General features: G+C 42.9%; 1 protein-coding gene across 1 annotated transcript; it reads right to left on the minus strand.

The window, feature by feature from the left end:
• Positions 1 to 1,036: 1,036 nt before the first annotated feature.
• LRRC38 (leucine rich repeat containing 38) lies at positions 1,037 to 19,004 on the minus strand. Its single transcript, XM_066563970.1, has 2 exons — positions 18,332 to 19,004; positions 1,037 to 3,847 (listed from the first exon to the last, which is right to left on the minus strand). Exons 1-2 carry the CDS (start codon positions 18,957 to 18,959, stop codon positions 3,594 to 3,596), a joined length of 882 nt encoding a protein of 293 aa, XP_066420067.1. The 5' UTR covers positions 18,960 to 19,004; the 3' UTR covers positions 1,037 to 3,593.
• Between the last annotated feature and the right edge of the window lie 3,418 nt (positions 19,005 to 22,422).

Below are 22,422 nucleotides of genomic sequence, written 5' to 3' on the forward strand. Positions count from 1 at the left end.
CAAGTGCACTTCAGCCCTCAGAGCACTCTCTGTTGATGATGAAACTGCCTTTCAAGGTTTTGCAGGGGATCTTTATGGTGATCACTAGTTCTGGCAATATTCCAACAGTAGAGTGTTTTGCTCTCAAAATTCTGTAAAATTAGAAAAATCCCAGTTAGAACTAAATCCATGTTCTTTCTCACTTACAAGCAATTAGAATTATGCAAAATCAATATTGATAGTTGGCAACTGCTAGTGCTTACAATGAATCAATATTACTAACTGGAGGTGTTCAATAGCTCTGAAATGTACATTACTTATAGAGAAAACCAGAATTTAAAAATACCATTAAAGTTTCTCATCCAGAAAAAACCCTACATTGCAAAATCCCTCTGGTGTGATGGAGTATCCAGAATAGCAGCTTCCCAAATAAAGCTTTGCCAAGCCCTGCTCTCCAGCTTGTGCTGTGTTGTGTGGGTGTCAGCTTGGTGTGCTCCTCACTGCTCTGAGGGTGCCACATCCCAAACAGAACCAGAGCTTGCAGGGCTTTGTGTTGGGTTCAACAAAAAGCTGCAAACTGTAAACAAATTTACATTTCCTTCTGAGGCACCACAGCAGGGTGAGGTGAACCTGCAAGTGAGAGCAGAGCCCAGCCAAAATAGCTGAGTTTGATACATGACCTCTGGAAATTACTGATGACACAAAGCCAGGAATTCATGACCAAGGGCAGATGTTTGCTGAAACGTCCACTGGGGACTCCCTGGCAAGTTTGGTAGGACGAATCATTTTGCTGAGGGGTTGTGAGTTTTGAGTCCATAAAAAGTGTGACCCAGTTTCCTATTCCATGACTGAACAATTTGCACAGCTCTAAATATAAAACTGTTGGTAACAGATCTGTGTTTGTGGGAAAGGCTGAGGAGCTGCACTGGGCAACTTGTGTTCCCAACCACCCCTCAAAACCTCCCTGAGAAAAGGTGAATCAGGCACAGTTTTTGTCCTTTTTCATTCCCTTTTGTCCTTTTTCATTCCCACATACAAATAAACATCAGAACCCAGGTTGAAATTATAAATATATTTGTGTTGTTAATAACCATGGCACTACACAGTGATAATCATGTAATTTCATTTTTCTTGAAGGAATTGTATTAGAATAAGACAGTATTGATACAGAATAGCCTCTCACTGTCCTGCTTAATTCTGTCTTGGTGTTTTTTCAGAAGCAATAATCCTATAAACCAATGGAAGAAGAGTGCATTGGATAAACTGAACCTCGCTCCTGGCTGTGACCCCAGCGTGCTGCACACCCAGAGCAGCCCTGGCAGCCGAGGGAGGAACTGCAGAGCTCCAGGGCAGCCCCACTGCCCCGGGACAGACGGACAGGGCTGATCCCAGGACAGACGGACAGGGCTGATCCCAGGGACAGCTCCCAGGACAGACGGACAGGGCTGATCCCAGGGACAGCCCCCAGGACAGACGGACAGGGCTGATCCCAGGACAGCCGGACAGGGCTGATCCCAGGACAGACGGACAGGGCTGATCCCAGAGACAGCCCCCAGGACAGACGGACAGGGCTGATTCCCAGGAGAGCCAGACAGGGCTGATTCCCAGGACAAACAGACACGGCTGATCCCCAGGACAGATGGACAGGGCAGATCCCAGGACAGCTGGACAGGGCAGATTGCAGGGACAGCCCCCAGGACAGATGGACAGGCCAGATTCCCAGGAGAGCCAGACAGGGATGATCTCCAGGACAAATGGACACAGCTGATCCCCAGGACAGATGGACAGGGCTGATCCCAGGGACAGCCGGACAGGGTTGATCCCTGGGACAGCTCCCAGGACAGATGGACAGGGCAGATCCCAGGACAGATGGACAGGACTGATCCCTGGGACAGCCCCCAGGACAGACGACAGGGCCAGTCCCAGGGACAGCCCCCAGGACAGATGGACAGGGCCAGTCCCAGGGACAGCCCCCAGGACAGATGGACAGGGCCAGTCCCAGGGACAGCCCCCAGGACAGACGGACAGGGCCGATCCCAGGGACAGCCCCCAGGACAGACGGACAGGGCTGATCCCAGCACAGCCCCAGGGCACAGCTCTCCCCCTGCAGCCCCAAATCTCCTCAGAGGGATCAGCGTTGCTGTGCTGGTCAGGCTGTAGGTCCTGGAGCCGAGGCACGGACAGACAGACAGACAGAGACAGACAGACAGAGACAGACAGACAGACTGTGGTTCTCTGAAGGTTTTCCAGCTGATCCCTGCTGGGGGGATCCCCAGGAGTGCTGATGGACCCTGGCACCCCATGCAGGGTGACTCCCTCCTACTGAGCAAGGCAGTATTTTGAACAAAGAGTGCTTTTCAAAAGAAATAATAGCGTTTACAGTAGTTAAACAAATGCTACTTTTTATCAGCTCTAATTACTTTATAATAGCATACAGTCCTTAGCTTGCTTATCACTATGTTTTCATTACTTCAAGCCCTCACAGCTACTCTAGATAACAATTTAAATACACAGAGCTTTAAAAAAATATTTCCATTTCAAATATTTTAAAAATATACTTATCCTAAAAAGCTGTCCAGCACTATTCCAAAAATCTCTTGTAATAAATGTCTTTTTAAATTTTAACAAAAATATCTACCATCATATAGAAGAGCTCAAGTTTCGACAAATCTATAATACAGTCAGAAATATGTTGGGCCAGATTTCACTTTTGTTTATACAGTTGCCAATTTGGATCACGGTGTTCATCTCATTTGGGTTATTCCAGTATAACCAGGAGCAGAATATAGCCCTTAGTGCTTTAAAATAGCTAAATGGACTGGATGCTGCAACAGCTACTGGGGAGGGAAATCCTTTACTTCACTGCATCTAAAAATGCAAAAGGATGTTAAATTTAGGATTTGTGCCATGATCAAAGAAGTGCCAGGCATCTGCAGTGGATGACTCAGATCCAGAATCATATTCACTTACAGAAATAATTTTTTTTTTTTTTTGCTGAATGGTGCCTGCAATTGCTGTCATTAAATGGAGGATGAATGTTTCTGGAGAACTTTTGTAGGGGGAAAATGCCAACCTTCCTCTCATGCTATCGACAATTCTAGGAATCATTTTAACTGCATTTTGTGTGAGTTTTAGTAGAATCTCTCCCAGTACTTCGATCTAGGAAGGATACTATTTTGAATTGCTTCTGTATTTTCAACCTGAACCAGGTCCATTCATCCAGTCATTTTCAAGGTGTATTAGAACAAGCTTCAAGCATTTATGAAAATCTGCATTTCATCAGGACAACCTGGAAACTCATGAAACTCATCTTTTAAAACACTGGAACTTTTTTTGGCTTTTCCCCCCTTTTTCCTTCAATCTTCAAGCTTAAATGCAGTGTTTGGTTAAGGGCCATGGAAATCAGCCTGGTCTGATTGCAGCAGGGCACTGTGCAAGAGGAGGTGACAGTCCCAGGGCTGCCATTCCTGCCTGTGACCAGCAGAAGAGATCCTGACACATTGGGAGTTTAAGTCATGTTTAAAGCTTTCACTCTACTTTTTTTCCCCCTCATAGACTTTGGCTGATGATCTGGTAACTGATAAACCAAGGGAAATTAAGGATTTTGACTGAGTTCAGTCCTCAGAGTCATCTTCATCTTCATCATCATCCTTGCTGGGAGCACACCTTTGGAAGCAGTGCACCAGGGTGGCCAGGAAGAAGCTGGAGAGAATGGCAGCAATGGACACAGCCACTCCAGAGAAGATGATGATGAACAGGTCTGTCAATGACAAACTGAATTTGCATTCGCTGAAGCTGACCTCAGATAACTCATTCAGGAAGATCCTCCTGTTCTCCACGGGCAGGGAGCACTGGATTTCATGGAGACCTGCAAGGAAGAGGAGAGGGAAACAAATCAGCAGAATATGGATGAATTCTTCTGTTCTGGGTCAGAGGTTGAATGGCTGAAGAAAAGTTTTAGGGTTAATTCCAAGTTTACGAAATTGTACAATATTCAGGGGAAAATGGAAAAAAACCTGTCACTATCCAAAATCCATTATATAGCCCCTATCCAGGAGCAGCTCCTGGAAATTATTTCATCTGCAGCCTTCCAGGGATCAGGTGTGATTTAGGACCATGATTTGGAGGAATTAAAAAAGTGAATGTTGAAACTTAGATTCATCTAAACCTGGAGACCTGAAAGCAATTCCCTGCTACTCCATCTGAACACAAACTCTGACTCCAAAACAGGGTAAGAGGGACACTGAGGTTCCTTTCACACCTTTCTACATTACATTTTTTCCATGGAGTTCCAAACTAGAGTTGGCTTGTTTTTGTTTTTGTTTTTTTCTGGTCAAACAAGAGTTTGGGTTTAATGGACGCTGGTTTGTCTGTGACCTCCTTCCTCCTTTTCTCTCTGGCTGCCCTGAGGCCATGCAGTCTGACAGATATTGTTCCTCCCTGCCTTACTGGAGAATGCCAAGGGCTGGGTTCTTTGTAGTGGGAGCAATAACCCCGGATTTAAGAAGTGGTGAGAACGCAGCTGGGTCCTGGCTGGTGAAAGCACACAGGGCACTGCATGTGCCCAGCTCCCTCTTCACGGGGGAACATCAGGGGAGGGATTTCCAGGGCTGGGATGGAGTGAATGAAGTCCGTGGAGCTGCTGGCAAGGCAGCTTTTGTCTCACTGTTAAGGACATGAATGTGAAGGGGAAATGCAAGAATTGTGTGTCAATGACACGAGATCTGCTGCTGACTTGATCCCCTCCCTCTCCCCTGCTGATCCCGGGGTGTTCTCTCTGGTTTGGGCTCTGCCTTGCTGTGCATGCACACAGAGCACGGCATTTCCATCCCCAGGTGTGCCACAGAGCCACGATGTCACTTTAAACAAGGAATGGTGACCATAAGATTCCCTCTGCATTTGTGGATCACAGCTTTCCTGTGGCTGCACAGCTCTGTATGTGGTGTTCTACTGCTAAACCCAGGCTCCTGGGCCAGTGGTGCTGCCCTGGCTGATTGTCTGGATCCAGCCCAGCCCAGCTGTTGTGTTGATTTGAGAAGGAGTTTTAAGTTAATTCCACTGTGGAACCAATTATCACCCTGACCTACTTGACCTTGTAATGACGATTATATTAAATTTTGATCCCTAAAAGCCATCCTGTATCTGTCGTGTTTGCCTAAAGTTCTGTGGCTTTCCTCCATTTATTTTATTTCCCTCTTTCTCCTGCTGCTCTGACTGGAAGCATCCTGAGAGCTGCCCAGCAGTGCCAGCACCAGCCTGGCCAGGGCTCAGTGGCTGCTGCAGGCTCAGAGCTGCCCAAACCCAGGCTGATCTGATTTTGGTGTTCCTGAGCCCTGGCCATGCACAGCGGATGGGGAACAAGCACAACTGTGGCCACAGTTCTCTTCACAGAGAAAAGCAAGGCACAATTTCCCAAGGATATTTCTGGGATTCGTATTCTCTGAACCTCAGAGAAAGAAAAAACCAATTCTTATCTCAATTGCTGCTCCTCTTCACAGAGAAAAGCAAGGCACAATTTCCCAAGGATATTTCTGGGATTTGTATTCTCTGAACCTCAAAGAAAGAAAAAACCAATTCTTATCTCATTTGCTGCTCCAGTGCTGTTCACAAGTGGAATGCGTGGTGGAAGAGTGTTTACCTGTAGGGAATTGATGACTGGGCTCTGTGTGAGTGTTTTGATTCACTGAGCAGCTGGATCCAGGTGTGTGTTGGGACTGTCAGCTGAGGGCCACGAGATGCTGTGCAGTGTGTGCAGAGTTGGGTGCTTGTGCAGATTCAGTTTAGATGTAAACTAGGTTAGATGTAAATGTTTTTCAGTTTAGATGTAAATGGGAAATTTAGTACTTTATTATACTATATTATTAGTATAGAATAATATAGAATAATGAAATAATTAATTAGCCTTCTGATGTCCATGGAGTCACATGCATCATTCTCTCCCCATTGTCGGGGTTGTCCTGCCTTTACACAGCTTGCTCTGGAGATCTGTGACATCTCCTGACATCAGAACTGACCTGGAGGAGAAAGCAGCTACCTGGTTTCAAGCATCCTCTGGATGGATCAAATCCTGATTTGATTTCCAGACTTCTGGAAATCTGACCCTGCAATGTTCATGTCTTCTGCATGAGCTGATGCCCTGGAGCACCTGAGCAGAGACTGAGGAGATACAAACCTGCCCTCCCCAGCCTCCCCCTACAAACCTTCTACTGAAACAACTGAGAGCTGGCCACCAAATCGTATTTTCATTTCAGTAAGACTTGGAAGTAGCAGCTCTAGGCATCAATCAGAGTCAGCAAAATGGGGGACAGATGAATATCCCTCCATATTCAAAACCATCAGAAAAGAGTGAAAAGTTATAAGCTGGAATTTCAATACCTGTGTCTTTTAAATCAGATTTTTAAAAGCGAAGATTTTTTTCAGTAAGTAAATATTATCCTGACAGTAATCAAAGTAGTTGCATGAGTGCAACATACTGCAAATTCATTTGAAGAGGAAATTCCTTGCTAATTTGAAAAGATCACTGCAGCATTTTGGCAGGAAAACCTGCACCAAGTGAACACAGCACCTACACAAGTTCCATTTCACTTGTAGCAAGCACAAGAAAAAACAAGGTTTTTTTGTACAACTGTGTTTCTGTAAAAGCAATCAGTCTTACACAGGTTGAGACCTCCTGAGAGCTGCTGTTTTCAGAGCATCTGAGTCAAGCTCCTCAAAAGAAAGAAGGCACAGGTGTCCATAAGAAACTCTCCCTTTAAAAATTTCTGTCCAGCTGCAAAAGAAATTCTCAACTGGCAGCATTTAAAATCCTTCTGTGCTGGAGTGATGGGATGGAATATCAAATCTGGATAAGGGAGGAAGTAAAAAAAGAATATATTAAAAAATAAAGAGAGCAAAGAAGACTCCAAAAGAAAACTCCTGTTCTGAGTAGTTCTTGGTTTGAGAGAAAACTGCCCATGGTAACATTTGCCCAGGATCCCAGACATGGACAGGAGCTGACTCCTTCCTTCCCAGCAGCTCTGCCATGGATCCAAGCTGACCCTGAGCACTGTGAGCTCTGTTCCTGTTTCCCTGCTGCTTTCACTTTACATCACAACACACAGAATGCAAGAGGAGCTGCAGCACACCAAGGCACTTAGAGGGTATTTCTTGTTATGAGAATCAGTGTACTGCAAGGATTTTGAGACTCATTATACAATAAGGAGAAATGAAGATGCTCCTCTCCATGTAGCCATGGGTACTGGAATCTAGGTCATGTTCTCAAACCAAATAGATAAGATGGGAATCTGCTAGTTGCTTTATTCTGTGACAGCCCAACAGGCTTCTGTGGCCTCAAGTTTTTACAGAATTGTTAGTTATTGGAATAATAGATGCCAGTGGATGAAATGGAGCCCCACAGGCCAGGGCAGGGGCTCACTGGCTCCCAGCCTGCAGCTGCAGCCCCGCTGCGCAGACACCACCTCTTCCAAAAGACAGGAGAGAGCTGAGCTCTGTCCACAGCCAGGGCAGCCCCTAAAACTGTGCTGGGGCAGCCAGGGCAGACTGCAGAGCTGGGTGGGTGTAGGAGTGTCGGGGGTAGGACGGTCAGGACAGACGGACACAAGAGATCTCTGGAGCCAGGGCTGGGAACTTTATTGCAAAGGGCCTGGGTGCAGGGCCCTGCTGGGAGCTGCCAGGAACAGCTCAGAGCAGGACTGAGAGAAGAGAGGGGGAGAGAGGATGAGAGGGTGAGAGAGCAAGGGAGTAAAAAAGGAAAGAGCGTAAAAGGGTAAGAGAGCAAAGTTCCCGTTCCAATACAATAAATCTTCTTCTGTGTTGAATATTCTGATTCTCACTAACCAATCTAGTACAAGATACAAATCCTATAGCATTTACACACAGCCTATAAGAATCATTACATTACCATACTGTGTTACATTTTAAACCCTAAAAACTCCTCTTTGGGCCCCTTCTGCCAAGCTGCAGGGTCTGCTCTGCCCCTTGGGCCTGTCTGCAAGCAGAGGGTGTTGTTCCATCAAAAGGGGATCACCTTCAGCTGGCCATGCCATTGTTTTCCAGCTGTTCAGTAACTGAGGTATCTCAAAGCTTGCTTTCATTTCAATCTCACTTATAGTTTCCATATTCTCAAAATCTTTTGCCAGGCAATCATATTTATAAGGCTTTCCTGTTCCATCTCCCCCAACAGGTGGGAGCACGGGGCAGTGAGGGAAGCGGGTGTTGGTCAGTCCTGTTGGGTGGGTGTTCATCTTTGCTGACTTGTGCCACTCTGAAAAACCCAGCATAGCCAAACAGAAGCTTTTCTTTGGACTCCAAAGAGAATTTGGAACAGACTGTTCATTTGTAGCAGCCAACACTAAGACCAGCAGTTCTATCTCTGGTGGCACAAGGAATTTCTCCTTCCAAAGCTGATGCAGTGGTTGTTGCACCAGAGCTTCCAACTTTTCACCTGAAAATACCATCACTGCAGGTCACACACCTGCTAAAGGTGAGAAATGGACAAAATCCACTTCATCTGCTCCCTTCATAGACACAGCCCTGGTTTACATTGTTCACATTTAGGTTGTTCCTGTGACACGAGTCCTGAGAACTGGTGCTCTGTACCCCACCTGTCCTGTTCCACTGGTGCCAACAATGGATCCATCTTTGTTCTTCCCCTGGGCTGGAAGATTCCAGGGCATTGAGCACCCTCTGCATGAGCAATGAACTAAAGAATGCTTTCTAGAAGGTGATCAGTGTTAATTATGGGGTGTGGGTTTTTCCTTTGTGTGACTCTGTTGCACTCTAGGCTGGCTCAATCTAATCCCTGTCTCCACACACAACCTCTAGAGGACAGGAGGTGCCATTTAACCTCAGAGCTCTGCTTTTTCACACTTTTACTTCAATGGTATTAATTTCTATAGTTTGTTTGTGGGGGTTTCCTGTAGTTTTTTAAAAAAATTATTTATTCTGTAGAATTTATTCTTTTAAAAGACCAGCCAGGATTCTTGTGAAGGGCATCTCAAAGCAGTTTGGTATTTAGTGCTTGGCTGCAGCAAGAGAGCCTTTGATGACAGTTTTATATATATATCTACCTCATTGCTCCCACAACATATTCAAGGAGTTGCTTCTTCATACCCAACAAAACTGTAAATGAAATAACGAGTGTGAGTGTGCTATAAATACACAGCTTGGGTTATTTTGATCAGGGCCATCCCATTATCTGTAATGACTCCAGCTGTCCCAAGGACAATGTCACACACCCTGTATCCTTCTGCTATGTCATCAAGAGAAGATGCATTGCACTGATTGCTTTGAAGTGCCAGGCAAGGCACAGGTGCTGGATTCCACACTGGCTTGTCTCAACTCTGGGAAAATAAAGATAAAAAAATGCAGGTATGTACCCTGAGGTATAGAATGTCTGAGTAACGTGGGAAATGTGAAAATGCTGGAATTCCAGAACCACAGTGTTAAAATGAAAGATGGGTTTTAAAAAAGAAGATTTTAAAAGTGTGTTCATAAAGAAGTGATGCAGGAGGGTTCCAGGTAGAGTCATTTCAATGAAACTCCCAAATAGGTTTCAGAACAATATGACTTTGAGCACCGTATGTTAGAGGAGTGCAATTCCACCAAGTCCAGCACTTAAGCCCTGGCAATGAATCACAGGCAATTAGGCTGCTGCTAGATCCTAAAAACCACTTTGAGTTTGTTTCTTCTCTTCAGGGCTATGCCCAGGCAGAAATCTTTCCCTGTGTAACTGAACCTCCAAGAAAATGGAAGCAGCCCAGAACCAGCCTGCATGCAAATAATGAACAATTTCCTCGTAAATTACTGAAAAGAGACAAACAAGGCTGTAATGCCCCAGAGTTATAACTGGTCTGATCTCACCATCTGAAAACCACCACAAAAACCCAGAGGCCCTCTTTCACCTGAACCCTGCTGGACTTTGCAGCCAAAATCCAGCCATTTAACCTCAGAGCTCTGCTTTTTCACACTTTTACTTCAATGGTATTAATTTCTATAGTTTGTTTGTGGGGGTTTCCTGTAGTTTTTTAAAAAAATTATTTATTCTGTAGAATTTATTCTTTTAAAAGACCAGCCAGGATTCTTGTGAAGGGCATCTCAAAGCAGTTTGGTATTTAGTGCTTTACCACTCTCCTGCCTTTTCCATGGTTATTCTATTGGAAAAGAACGAGTTTTGGACAACTACCTTTCATTCTTGCCAAACTCTTTGCAGACCCCCGTGCAAGCTTTAGAACAAGATTTTGGATGTTTTCTTTCCTGGCAGAGTTTCTCCTTGCAAGATATGGTGGAAAAGCTTTTTGAATGAGCTGCTTGCACACATGTTCACTACTATGGATACTGGAAATGTAAGAGCACTACAATAGGCTTTTTATGTTAGAGTAAAATTGGTATTTGCCCTTTTGTGTGGAATTTAGCTGTTCCCTTGTGTTGCTGAATGGAGTTGACGCAGATTTGAAATGTTTAAATGTGGCATGTTGTTTCTTGTGTGGTATTTTGCTCCCAGCTATGGTTTGCCTTGGTCTCCCTAAACACTGTCACAAATGTATTAATAAGCAATGAGAGAGGCATTGCCTCTGAAGTGAGATGAGATTTCATTGAAAATAGCCTTGAGCCATCAGAACAGTAAAGCTTAAAAAACTTGAAGCCTAGATTTAGGTCCCTAAATAAAACTTTTATGGCCAAGTGCCCTAAGATTTGCAGAACAGCTTCACCAGTTTTTCTCAATGTCTAAATACAAAGTTCAATGTCAGGTGTTCACATCTGCAAATGCTGCCCTCACTTCTTCAAATCTGTGAAACATGGAAGCACTCCAAATAACCTTAGGATGGAAGAAACAGAGTGAAAAGTCAGTGGCAGTCAGATCATTTTACTGAAAATGTCTGGGAGATCAAATTATATATTTATATATGTATATATAGAAACAGATTTGATGCGCTTGTTAAGGAATATAATTTCTGTGAGGAGTTTCTGCTTGAGAGGGATAAAAGCTGCTGAATGTGTGAAATGTCTTAGGGCTTTGAATTCCTTTCCAGACACACAGATCTTGTGTTCTGTCCTGGTGGTGTGGGAGCATGTGCATGATGCTGGGGGAGAGCTGGTGGCTGCCATGGACAGAACAGCCTGTCCTCCCCAGCTCAGTCACTCAGCTTCTATATTGGTACATGCAGTTAAGGAGCCTTCTCTCCACTGCAGATGAACAAATAAGTGCTAATAAAGACTGATAAGTCAAGAGGATTTGTAAAACTCTCAGTTTCCTTGCTGTTGGTTCCAATGTTAAACAGAACCTGTCCTCTCGTGTCATTAAGTTGCTTTGTTTTGAAGGAAATATTTAATATTTTCTGTAAAGTCATTAAAGGCTTGGGTTAGTGAAATGAGAGATTGTTTAATTTACAGAATAAGTTATGCAATAGATCTCAGACTGGAATGGGATCACAGAAAGAGCCAAGAAGCAAGAGATGGTAACCTCATGGCACAGGATGTCTAAACAAGCTTAGAAAAATCATAATCCTTCCTTTCTCCTGGGTCTAGAAGGGTCTGGAGGGTAACTCTGTGAGGGGCAGCTGAGGGAGCTGCAAAGGGGCTCAGCCTGGAGGAAAGGAGGCTCAGAGGGGCCCCTGTGGCTCTGCACAACTCCCTGACAGGAGGGGACAGCCCAGAGGGGACAGCCCCAGGTCGGGCTGTGCTCCAGGGAACAGGGACAGGAGCAGAGGGAAAGGCCTCAGGCTGGGCCAGGGCAGCTCAGGGTGGGCACTGCAGGAATTTCCCCATGGAAAGGGGGCTCAGGCCTTGGCAGGGGCTGCCCTGGGAGGGTTGGAGGTTTGCCCATCCCTGGAGGTGTCCCAGGAAGGGCTGGAGGTGGCACTCAGGGCTGGGGACAAGGTGGGGATGGGTCACAGGTTGGACTCGATGGCCTTAGGGGTCCTTCCAACCTCAGTGATTATATTTTCTGATTCTCACTACACTGATCCACTTCTGAATCTCTCTTTTAGGACTGAATTCAGTCTGAATTTCCTTCTCACAGCCTCACTGTCACCTGCTCTTCTTTTGTTTTTTCCCTGCCTTCTCTCCCAGCCATCTTTCTCCCCTGTTCTTTTGCTTTATCTGGAAATATGGCACTCCACCAGAATTTACTTCTCCATCCATTCCAAAGAGGTCTTGAAAACTACAGAAGCCTTTCAGGTATCTAAACAGCACCTGTGTCACTAAAACCCTCTTGGAATATCTTAGAATTGTGTAGCCCCCACCCAGAGCTTTCCAAAATGGAGCAAGAGTTGATCAAATGGGCCCTGAGCACCAGTCCTGACCTCAACTTTGGCTACTTCAATTTCAGACATTCAGGACATCTGTTTTATTTATCATAGCACAAATGTATTTGGAATTCTGTCTCTGGCCACTTCTGAAGAAGTTTTTCAAATCTTCCTGTAAATGCAAATGTGCAAAGGGTATCCATAAAAATGCTCAGCCTAAACCTTTGCTAAAAGTCTTTTTAATACTGTTTGTATAGAGAGCAGCAAAAATTTTAATTCTTACAATGGCTAGTGGGGAACTTAAATAACTAAACAAATAAATTAATTAATCCCAGAAACTGTATACAACTTCCCAAACATAAGGGGAAGAAAGGAAGTAAAAAGGAAAATGAGGGCAAGATGACAGAAAGGAGACAGTACAGTCACACTCCAAGGAAGTTCTTGCTTAAGTTCTAATTAAAAGTATGTTAAAAATACTTCAGTCATTAGCAAACAAGGTCACAGCTGCCCAAAGCATGTTCACAGAAAATAAAAATCAGCAACAGAAATGTCAACAAAGCCCTTCAATGTGGCCATTGCAGATTACTTGTATTTCTTTGTTGCAGGCATTTATCTGAATCCAGTCCCTTCATCCTGATGGGATCCTCAGAGATATTCAAGAAATGTCCTTTGCTCTAATTTTAAACAAGAAGTTTCAGCAAAAATTTATTCCATCAAAGCCCTTTGTATTTAAATACTGAAATGGAAGGTTCATAACCCTCTGTTCTGGCATTTGTACCAGTGACAATCTTGTGCTGGCTGAGCCCTGGGTTTCAAACAGTATTACTGAAAGGACTAGGTTAAAGATGAGGAAATAAAGAAAAGTGCAATTTTAGCCAAGATATATGTGATGAACAACGAGCTCTGAAAGCAGAAGAAAGCCTGGCCAATATCAGAAGTTGCTGAGTGTGTTTTTGTAGACCAACTTAGGCATTTGTTCTTTCAAGGTATTTTTTTGTTCTATGAGTTTTCATGGCCCCATGGAGTAAAACCTTCTATGAAAGTTTTCATACTTGTCTTTGTAGGGATAAAGATCTTACAGCAACTCCTCTACTTAAAAAAAAATAAAGAAATAATCCCAAATTCTTGATCCTATTCTCCTGATGTGAAGGCTTCAATATGTACCATTTGCACCCTGTGCCACTCAGGTGTAACAAATGCCTACACAACCAAACATCCTTCTGCAGAAAATCTTCATAAATGTTGTACTTAACCATTGTGACCAACAGCAAACACTTTATCTTCTCTAGGGAAAAGAACTTTTCTATTTTTTCCACTTACCACCATTCCACTGGTCCACACTGTTCTTGGTACTATGCTCACTAATTTGTTTTTAATCAATTACTAACCAAATCAGAGGGGGAAATTGGAGTTTTGTTTTGCAGCATGAAGAAAATTCTGGATTTAATATCTCTTTATGGTAAAAAAAAAAAAAGTGTTTGCTGTTTTAAAGTGCTAGGTTCTATCACAAAATTTTAGTGCTGTTTTTAAATAAATTTAAAATTCTGCCTGCAAAATTTAATTATTAAATTTAATTAATTAAATTAATTAAATAAATTTAATTCTGCCTGCAAATTTGCCAGGATGAGGGAGGGTATTCACCTAATGCCAGTTAAGCCTTATTTAATATTTAGGCTAGATGAACAAATGCTGAAATCGTTGAAATTATTGAAAGCCCAGCTGTTTGTGTGAAGCCACAGGTTGGATGAGCAGAGGCAGCTCAGCTGGGCAGAGCCTTTCCAGCCTTTTCCAGCTGGGCAGGCAGGGCAGCAGAAGTCAGAACTTTACAAGCTATTCCTGGTCCTGAGCCAGCAGGAAAATGGAGCCTCCTGCAAAACGAATGAGCTGAAGCACAGCTTTTGTTCCTATCCCTGAGTCCTCCAGAAACCTTAATTACAGAGGGACAGAGCTTCAGGATCAATTATCCAGATTTCAGTTCTCAGAGACAAAACTCCCCTTTTTAAATCAACTTGGTGTTTCTTTTGTAGGGGCCAAGGGCAGCTTGGGCTGATGAGCTCCCTGCAGGGCTCAGGGGAGGGAGAGCAGTGCCTGGGCTTGGGGCACAATTCAGCTCCTCAGGGACCCCCTCAGACAGGCACATTCTACACCTTTAGGTGTCATTCTGTGAAAATATAATATAATATAATATAATATAATATAATATAATATAATATAATATAATATAATATAATATAATATAATATAATATAATATAATACAATATATAGTATAATTCTATTATACGGCTCTACACAGATATTTACTACATGTATTACGTTGTATTGATTAGTAGTGCTGTATTCATGTTTTAATAGTATGGTAAATGTAGTTTTGTAGTTAAAATGTAACTTTTGTAGTTAAAATAATTTAACTCTGACTTTCCAAAAGTTGTTTTGCAAGGCGTGCAACTGTGGCCGTGTATTTCAAAAAGTCATTGAGGCAATCTTTCCTTTTTGGGGTTGGTTTTGCAGTCACCATTGTGAAGAATGTTTTGGGGCTTTATTAAAGGAGACAGTTGTCACTGTCATATTTTCTGAGAAATACCTTTGCTAGGATTTCTTCTCCTGGGAAGCTGAGAAGCCTCAGAAAAGAATGAAAACAATAATTATGTTATTGCTTCTCCCTGTTTTGCTGCTTTGGAATGTGGTCTGGGCATTGTTTACCAACAGGTGCATGTTTGATTGGTTCCATGGGAATTGTTTTTATTTAATGACCAGTCACCATCAGCTGTGTCAGACTCTGAGGAGTCAGTCACAGGTTTTTATTATCATTCTTGTTAAGTCTTCTGTCTGTATTCTTTCTGTACTCTTTAGTATAGTTGTAATATAATATAATATAATGTAATGTAATATAATGTAATGTAATATAATGTAATATAATGTAATGTAATATAATATAATATAATATAATGTAATATAATGTAATATAATGTAATATAATGTAATATAATGTAATATAATGTAATGTAATATAATGTAATGTAATATAATGTAATGTAATATAATGTAATGTAATATAATGTAATGTAATATAATGTAATGTAATATAATATAATGTAATATAATATAATATAATATAATATAATATAATATAATATAATATAATATAATATAATATAATATAATATAATATAATATAATATAATATAATATCAGCCTTCTGAGAGCATGGAGTCAGATTCTCATCTCTCACCTCGTCCTGGGGCCACTCACAAACCCCACAGACACTGAGTGGTTTTGTGGCACAGCCCACAAGCAGCCCTGGTGCTTTCCTGCACCCCTGCACGTGGCTGGGTGTGAGGAGAGCAGGGTGCTCACCCCAGGCAACAAATCCAAATCCCTGCAGGACAGCTCTGACCAAATCAACCACTTGAATATTTGCTCCTTCCCTCTTTGCCTTCCCAAATCAAGTCCTGGTTACAGTTTGGAAGAGCTGGATAAGTCATTTTTCAGCTATTTGGCCAAAACACAACTGTGGATGAGGGGAAACCGCTCTGAGCTGGGGAGACACTGAAGATGTGAGTGCTGCAGGAAAGCTCCCTCACCTGGGATGGCCAGACATAAATTCAGATACTCTTTAAAACACTGAGGGGGCAGCAGAGGAAGAGGAAGGACAGGCTGAAACTGAGCAGATCTCAGTCAGGATCAAGGGGAAGAGCCTGGAAGTTCAGTAAAAACCTGGAGAAAGTGAGCTGCTGTGTGAATTCATGTTACCACTAAAGACAGGCAAATACTTGATACAAATTGAGCAAGCTTAAGCTAAAGCATCAGGGAAGGTGGGATAATAGGTTTGGTTTAGAAAGAATCCAGATCAAAGTTTCACTGGCACAGAGAGGATAAAAAAGAACACTTTTCCCTCAAATCACTTCTTTAAAAGAGCTGACCTACAGCTAAGAATATTCAGGGCAAGAGATGAGTGTACTAGAAAGATGCTCCCCAAGGTCACAAGCATGGGACCTTATTGAAGATAGAGGGTATTATTTTTTTTTATTTGTTGTTTTTATGTTAATTTTATATAATATTATTGTATTTTTTTGGTTTTAAGTTATTGGGGTTTTTTTAATGTAGTTTTTGTGTTATAGGAAAAAAATGGTTTTGTCTATGGTTATGTAAGAAAAGTTTTGTTAAAGGTTATTTTATTTTTTTTATTTAGGAATTCTAAAAATATTTTTTATTTGTTTAGATTTTTATTGTATTTCTTTATTTTCTTCTATTTTAAGTTTGGTTTTTGTTGAAATTAAGGAGGATTAGTGTTTTGTAAAGTTTTTATTGTTTTAGAAAAGGGTTAAAATATTGGGATTTGTTTGTTTAGAATTTCTATGATTGTTGGGTATTTTTTTACTGTATTTTTTTTTGGTTGGCTGTGTTGTTAGTACATGATGTTAAATCTTAAGGTGGTAGAAGTACAAGTATACTTATGTATAAGTATATACTTAATATAAGTATATACTTTCAGAAGCATGGGAAGAACCTGAATAACTGAGCCTTGAGTGCCAGGCCACAGGAGAAGAGCTTCAAACTGACAGGGAGAAGGTTTAGATGGGAAATGAGGAAAAAATCCTGAGAGGAACAGTGGATTTGTCTTTCCAAACCAGCTGTGGGGCTGCTGGGAGATAAAACCAGCACTGGGACATAAAAGAAACAATGGGAAGGATTCCACTGATTGATGAATGGAAGAAGAGATTTGCCTTTACAAATAAACTTTAGGTTTGCTGATAAATGAAATTAGACATTGAAAGATGAAAGAAACAATGGGGAAGAAAAGCCCCTAAATTCCATAAGAATTAAAAATTAAAAGAGAGGGTTGTACATTAGAGGGGAATCTTTGGTATCAGGTGTTTTGGGAAGTCTGAACCTCTCAAGTACCTCAGCCAATGGGGAAAGAGAGAAGGGAAATGTGGCTGGGAAATTGGGATAAAAAGGAGGCTGCATCCTCCAAAAACTGGAGAGATTGAGGGGAATGCCCCATGGCCTCTGCCTTTATTGGAATAAAGCCAAAGGACTCCTCTGTCTCCTTTCTGGACATAAACCTCTGGTGTTTGTAAATTGATTTTCCGGACACCTGCGAGGGTGGTGGGGCCCTGGCAGAGCAGCTGTGGCTGCCCCATCCCTGGAAGGGTTCCAGCCTTGGTTGGGTGGGTTTGGAGCACCCTGGGATTGTGGAAATTGTCCCCTCTGTGCCCTCCCAAAGCTCCCTGCTCCCAGCAATCTGCCTTTGGGAGCAGCTGGTGCTGCTCAGTGCAGGAGGTGATGCCCTGGTGCTTGTTGGGAGCCATGAAGTGTGAGATGATCTCCTGCTAAAGCTGGATTAGGAGAGGCTTTGGGGTCTGGTGGGACATGTGGAGCAAGAGTCTGGATTCCCTAGACATGGCAGTCTTAACACTTTTATTTTTCCCCCTGTACCTTTCTAAAAATGACTGGCTCAAATACCAGGATTATATATATATATATATATATATATTGCATTTTGGGGGGTTCTAAAGGCACTTCAATTTATTTCTCATATTGGAAGCAGTGCTTTTTTAATTAAAAGAGCCCGAATGGAGATGCTGAAGTGTTTCAAACACAGAGCATCACAACTAAATACTTCCAGGAAGGGGCTGATGATCACAATTGCATAAAATGGGGATTTAACTCTTTTGTAGCAGCTGCATAACTGATCAGTAAAATGAGAGGAAAAGCAGTTTTCCTAAGGAGCTGGCACAGAATATTTAGCTGCTGAAAGGGCTTATTGTAGAAAATATATTTACCAGAGAGAAAATGAAGTCTGGAAGAGAACCAGCTCTGGGCTGAATGGATTTGAAAAGCCTCTTTCACTGCCTATGCAAGTTTAGTCTATAAATCAAAATTATTAGGGCTTAATATTTAAATTGTATTTTAAATTTTAAAATTTTAGATTTTATTTCTTAAGTGGGAGGAGGGCCTGCTGCTCAAAGAAGCCAACATGAATTTAAGGGGCTCATTTGTTGAAAGCATGCAGTGACAGCCTGAGCAAAGTGCAGGCACAGAGAGTGGGAGCAGAAACCCTCCTGCCCTCCCAGGCACACTCTGAAATCCATGGAGATTTACCTTTCTGCAGCTTGGATGCATTGTCCTGGATCCAGCTGAAGAGGTTGGCAAAGTCACAGTCGCACACCCAGGGGTTGCCCTCCAAGCGGATGGTCCTCAGCGAGGGCAGAGCTTCCAGGGCTGCCACGTTCAGGCTCTGCAAGTTATTGTCATTCAATTCTAACACTTGGAGCTGGTCCAGGTTCTCAAAAGCAGCCTCGTCCACATCCACCAGGTTGTTGTTTCCAAGGCTCAGTTTTATCAGTTTCTCTGCTGATCTGAATATCCCAGCATCGAGCTGTGTTAAATTATTGTAGCTCAAGTCTAAATACACCAGTTTGGTAGAACTGCTAAAAGTGCCCTCTTCTAAAGAGGTGAGGGAGTTATTCCTGAAGTCCAAATAGACCAGATCTCCATAAAATATAAAGAAATCAGCTGGTATTGCCTGAATGTTGTTATCAGCTATCAGAAGTTTCCGTACATCCAATGGGAAGGGATTGGGAACACTCGGGAGCCCTTGATCCCGGCAGTCTATGGTGTGGTAGTCCATACAGCTACAAACAGCAGGGCAGAGATGAGCCCCAGGCAGGAAAAGCAGGCAGGCAAAGGCAGCAAAAGGCAGGAGGCAGGAAGGGAAGCATGGCAACATCGTCAAGGATCTGGAGGCTGTGATGAGCACCACTTCAGGAGAAAGACATTTTGCTGGGCTGCACAGGAGTGCCTGGTACTTGTGTGTGTGTCTGATTGTATCCAGGAGATCACATATCATCACAGATCCGATAGCAGCAGGCTGGAGGGGGAGGGAGGAGGGAGGGAGGGAGGCAAATGTGAGGATTTACACTGCCAGGATATTGTGATGCTGCACAGGGTGAGGAGAGCGATGATTGGGTACAGGGAGGATCTTTCAAAGGACTCCCTTGCTTTTGTGAGCTAAAAAAAGCCCAGAGCCTGTTTGAATATCTGCTGTCTATTCCAGCAAAGGGGAAATCACACCTGATCCTGTGACTCTGACAGCAACAGCTTCTGCTTAAAAAGCCCCTCAGGTACAAATCCCCGATGAGAGACGAGATCACTCACTGTGCTTCTCAGCAGGAGCCTCCATCAAGGTGAGCAACAGCCATGGAAATGCAAGGGAGGGTCAGACAGCATCCTGGATGTCTGCTGAGGTCACTTACTGTAGAAAATATATTTACCAGGGAGAAGATGAAGTCTGGAAGAAAGTGAGGACAGGTTTCCCTTTGATTTGTAAAACAGGGAGCAGAAGGGGGCAGCCCAAAGACAAGAAGCTCTGCTTTGTGCTGTTTCTGGATTCCTCAGCTGTTAGAGCAATCCACATTATCTAAATATGACTCAATATCTTTTAACCAAGAATAAACTACAGCAGCAACAAGGTCTCCAAAGTGAGGGGCTTTTCCTTCCTGTATTAATGACCCAAAAATCTACTTTCCACTGCAGCACCAGTAATGTCTGTTGGGTCACATGAAAGTGCAAAATCTTTAGCTGGTTAAAATTGAATGGGTTTTCTTCATTTTCAGGGGGTTGAAATATTTGACAGTCAATCTGTCTGTCCTGTGGGAGACAGCAGAAATGATTTTGCAACAAGGCATCTCTGTTTCCCTGACATCCTCAAACCCACACCCACAGAGGCAAGTCCTCAGCCAGCTGCACACTCAACTTTTAACTCCATCCCTCCCTCTCCATGCAGGGTGTGCAAGCAGAGAGTCTGGGGTCACACCTGTGTGCTGTGATGGAGGGTTTTTCTAGAGACAGATGGTATTTGGGTATCCTGATGTGGAGAGCTCAAAGTCAAACACCTTTGGCAAGCTCATTCTCAGGTCAAAGAGAGGCCAGAAATTTCAATTTAAGGTCATATTTTACAACTGGATTCTGAGTGTTTTTCATCCAGAAAGGGGGTAAAAATTTCCTTCTCAGACAGCCTTTCCTGCAAGATCCCTGTGCCTGAACCCAAACAGTGAAAGCAGCATCCCTCACCTCTCCTTTGGTGTGTACCTGAAACACTGAACAGGGAACAAAGAGGGAGCCACGCTGTTCTCAGCAGCACCACTGACAGAAAAAGATGAAATGGGCACAGATTGGAAACCATCTGAACACAAGGAAACACTTCTCTGACTGTGAGGGTGGCCAGGCTTCCCACACAGGTTGAATTCCACCACAAAACCCAGCTGGGGACAGCCCTGGGCAAACTTGCTCTGACTCTGCTTGAGCAGAGGGCACTGGACAAATTGATTTCCAGGGGTCCCTTCCAGCCCCAGCATTTCACTGCACTGCCCTTGGGAAATGAACATGTCAAGGTTGCTGCCTTTGAGTACCTCTCTCACATTTTGCAACACACCTTGTTTCTAATTCATGGGTTTTTTAAGATCCTTCCCATAAAGACACATCTGCTCCAGGTGCCTTTCATGTCTTAAATCACTTTGAAAACACCACCCAGAAAGAAATGGGCACAGCTGCCCCTATAAACCACCAGGGTAAAACCCCAAAAAATTCCTGAGGTGATTATTTATAGTATTTACCTTTAAATTACAGAGGAAGTGGCAGTTTGACAGGCTACCTCCAATTAAAAAAACCCAAATATGCAAAATAACTCTTGGGAGGGTCAGGATTCATTGAATTGGCATCACCAAGTAACTGCAACTGGTATTTCTCATGCAGAACTGGTGCTTTTTATATTGCAAACAATTGCTCCTGCTGCAATCTACTGGTTTTCTGCCCCTAATTTAACAAGGCTCTGGGTCAGAGTTAAAGATGTTTCTAACACAGGAAAGCAGAACTGCTTTGATGTCTTTAGCAATGTAATTTTTTTATGGATAGATTAAGCTCTCTATTAATATCAGGGATTTATTCACAGGATTTCAGGGGCTCCTCCTCTGCAGACCCCCCCTTTTTCTACCAAGTGCACAGAATCAGGATGTGACATTTTCATTTCCAAGATGCCTCAGCCTTCACAGATGGGAGACTACAGACAATAAGGCAGAATTTGTGAAAGTTCCAAGAACATGCCTTGTGGCAGGGGTGGAAAAGGACTCTCAGCTTCCCTAAGAATTCCACCAGCCCTTGCTAAAACTACCCCTCCTTTCTGTAGAGAGCAGCCCTTCCTTTGGCTCAGCTGCTCACCTGCATCCCTCACTGGCACCCCTGCATCCAAGTGTGGTGATTGCTGTCCCCAGGATGAGGGAAGAGATGAATTTGACTCCATGTTCTTAGAAGGCTGATATATTATATTATATTATATTATATTATATTATATTATATTATATTATATTATATTATATTATATTATATTATATTATATTATATTATATTATATTATATTATATTATATTATATTATATTATATTATATCATACCATATTATATTATACTATATTATATTATACTATATTATACCATACTATATTATACCATATTATCTATACTGAAACTATACTAAAAGAATAGAAAGGATTACATCAGAAGGCTTAACAAGAATGATAAGGAAAGCTCCTGACTGACTCCTCAGAGTCTGACACAGCTGGTGGTGATTGGTCATTAAATTAAACAATTCACATGGAACCAATCAAACAATCGCTTACCACATTCTAAAGCAGCAGATAATTATTTTTATATTTCTTTTCTGAGGCTTCTCATGAGAAGAAATCCTGGTGAAGGGATTTTTCATAAAATATCATGGTAACATCCAAGCCCCCCCCCCAGTGTGTTCTGCACAGAGCCTGGGGAGTTCTCCTGGCTGAGATCTCTGGGGAGGGCTTGGCAGGAGATGGGGGTTAGGATCAGGTTCTGGATATTTTGGGATAGGTGTCCCACAGGTTTGTGAAGCATCAGCCCTGCTCCCTCCGCAGCCAGGTGGGATCCCTGGAATCCCACGGAATTTCTGTGGCAATGTGTGACACCTCTGATCTGCTGCTGTCCCAGCCCAGCTGCAGTGCCTCACATGGGCCGATGCCCTTCCATGCTGCCTTTGATTTCAGAGACTTTCTTCCTGACCCATCTTTCTCTGTGCAACATTTCCTGTTTCATTTTGCCTTTTTAGCTTCTGCTTATTTCCGTTTCTCGGCTGTTTCCCTCACAGCACAGAAATTCTTCTGAATCTT

The sequence above is a fragment of the Molothrus aeneus genome, chromosome 21, assembly GCF_037042795.1.
Source record: "Molothrus aeneus isolate 106 chromosome 21, BPBGC_Maene_1.0, whole genome shotgun sequence".
NCBI classification, from domain to species: Eukaryota; Metazoa; Chordata; class Aves; order Passeriformes; family Icteridae; genus Molothrus; species Molothrus aeneus.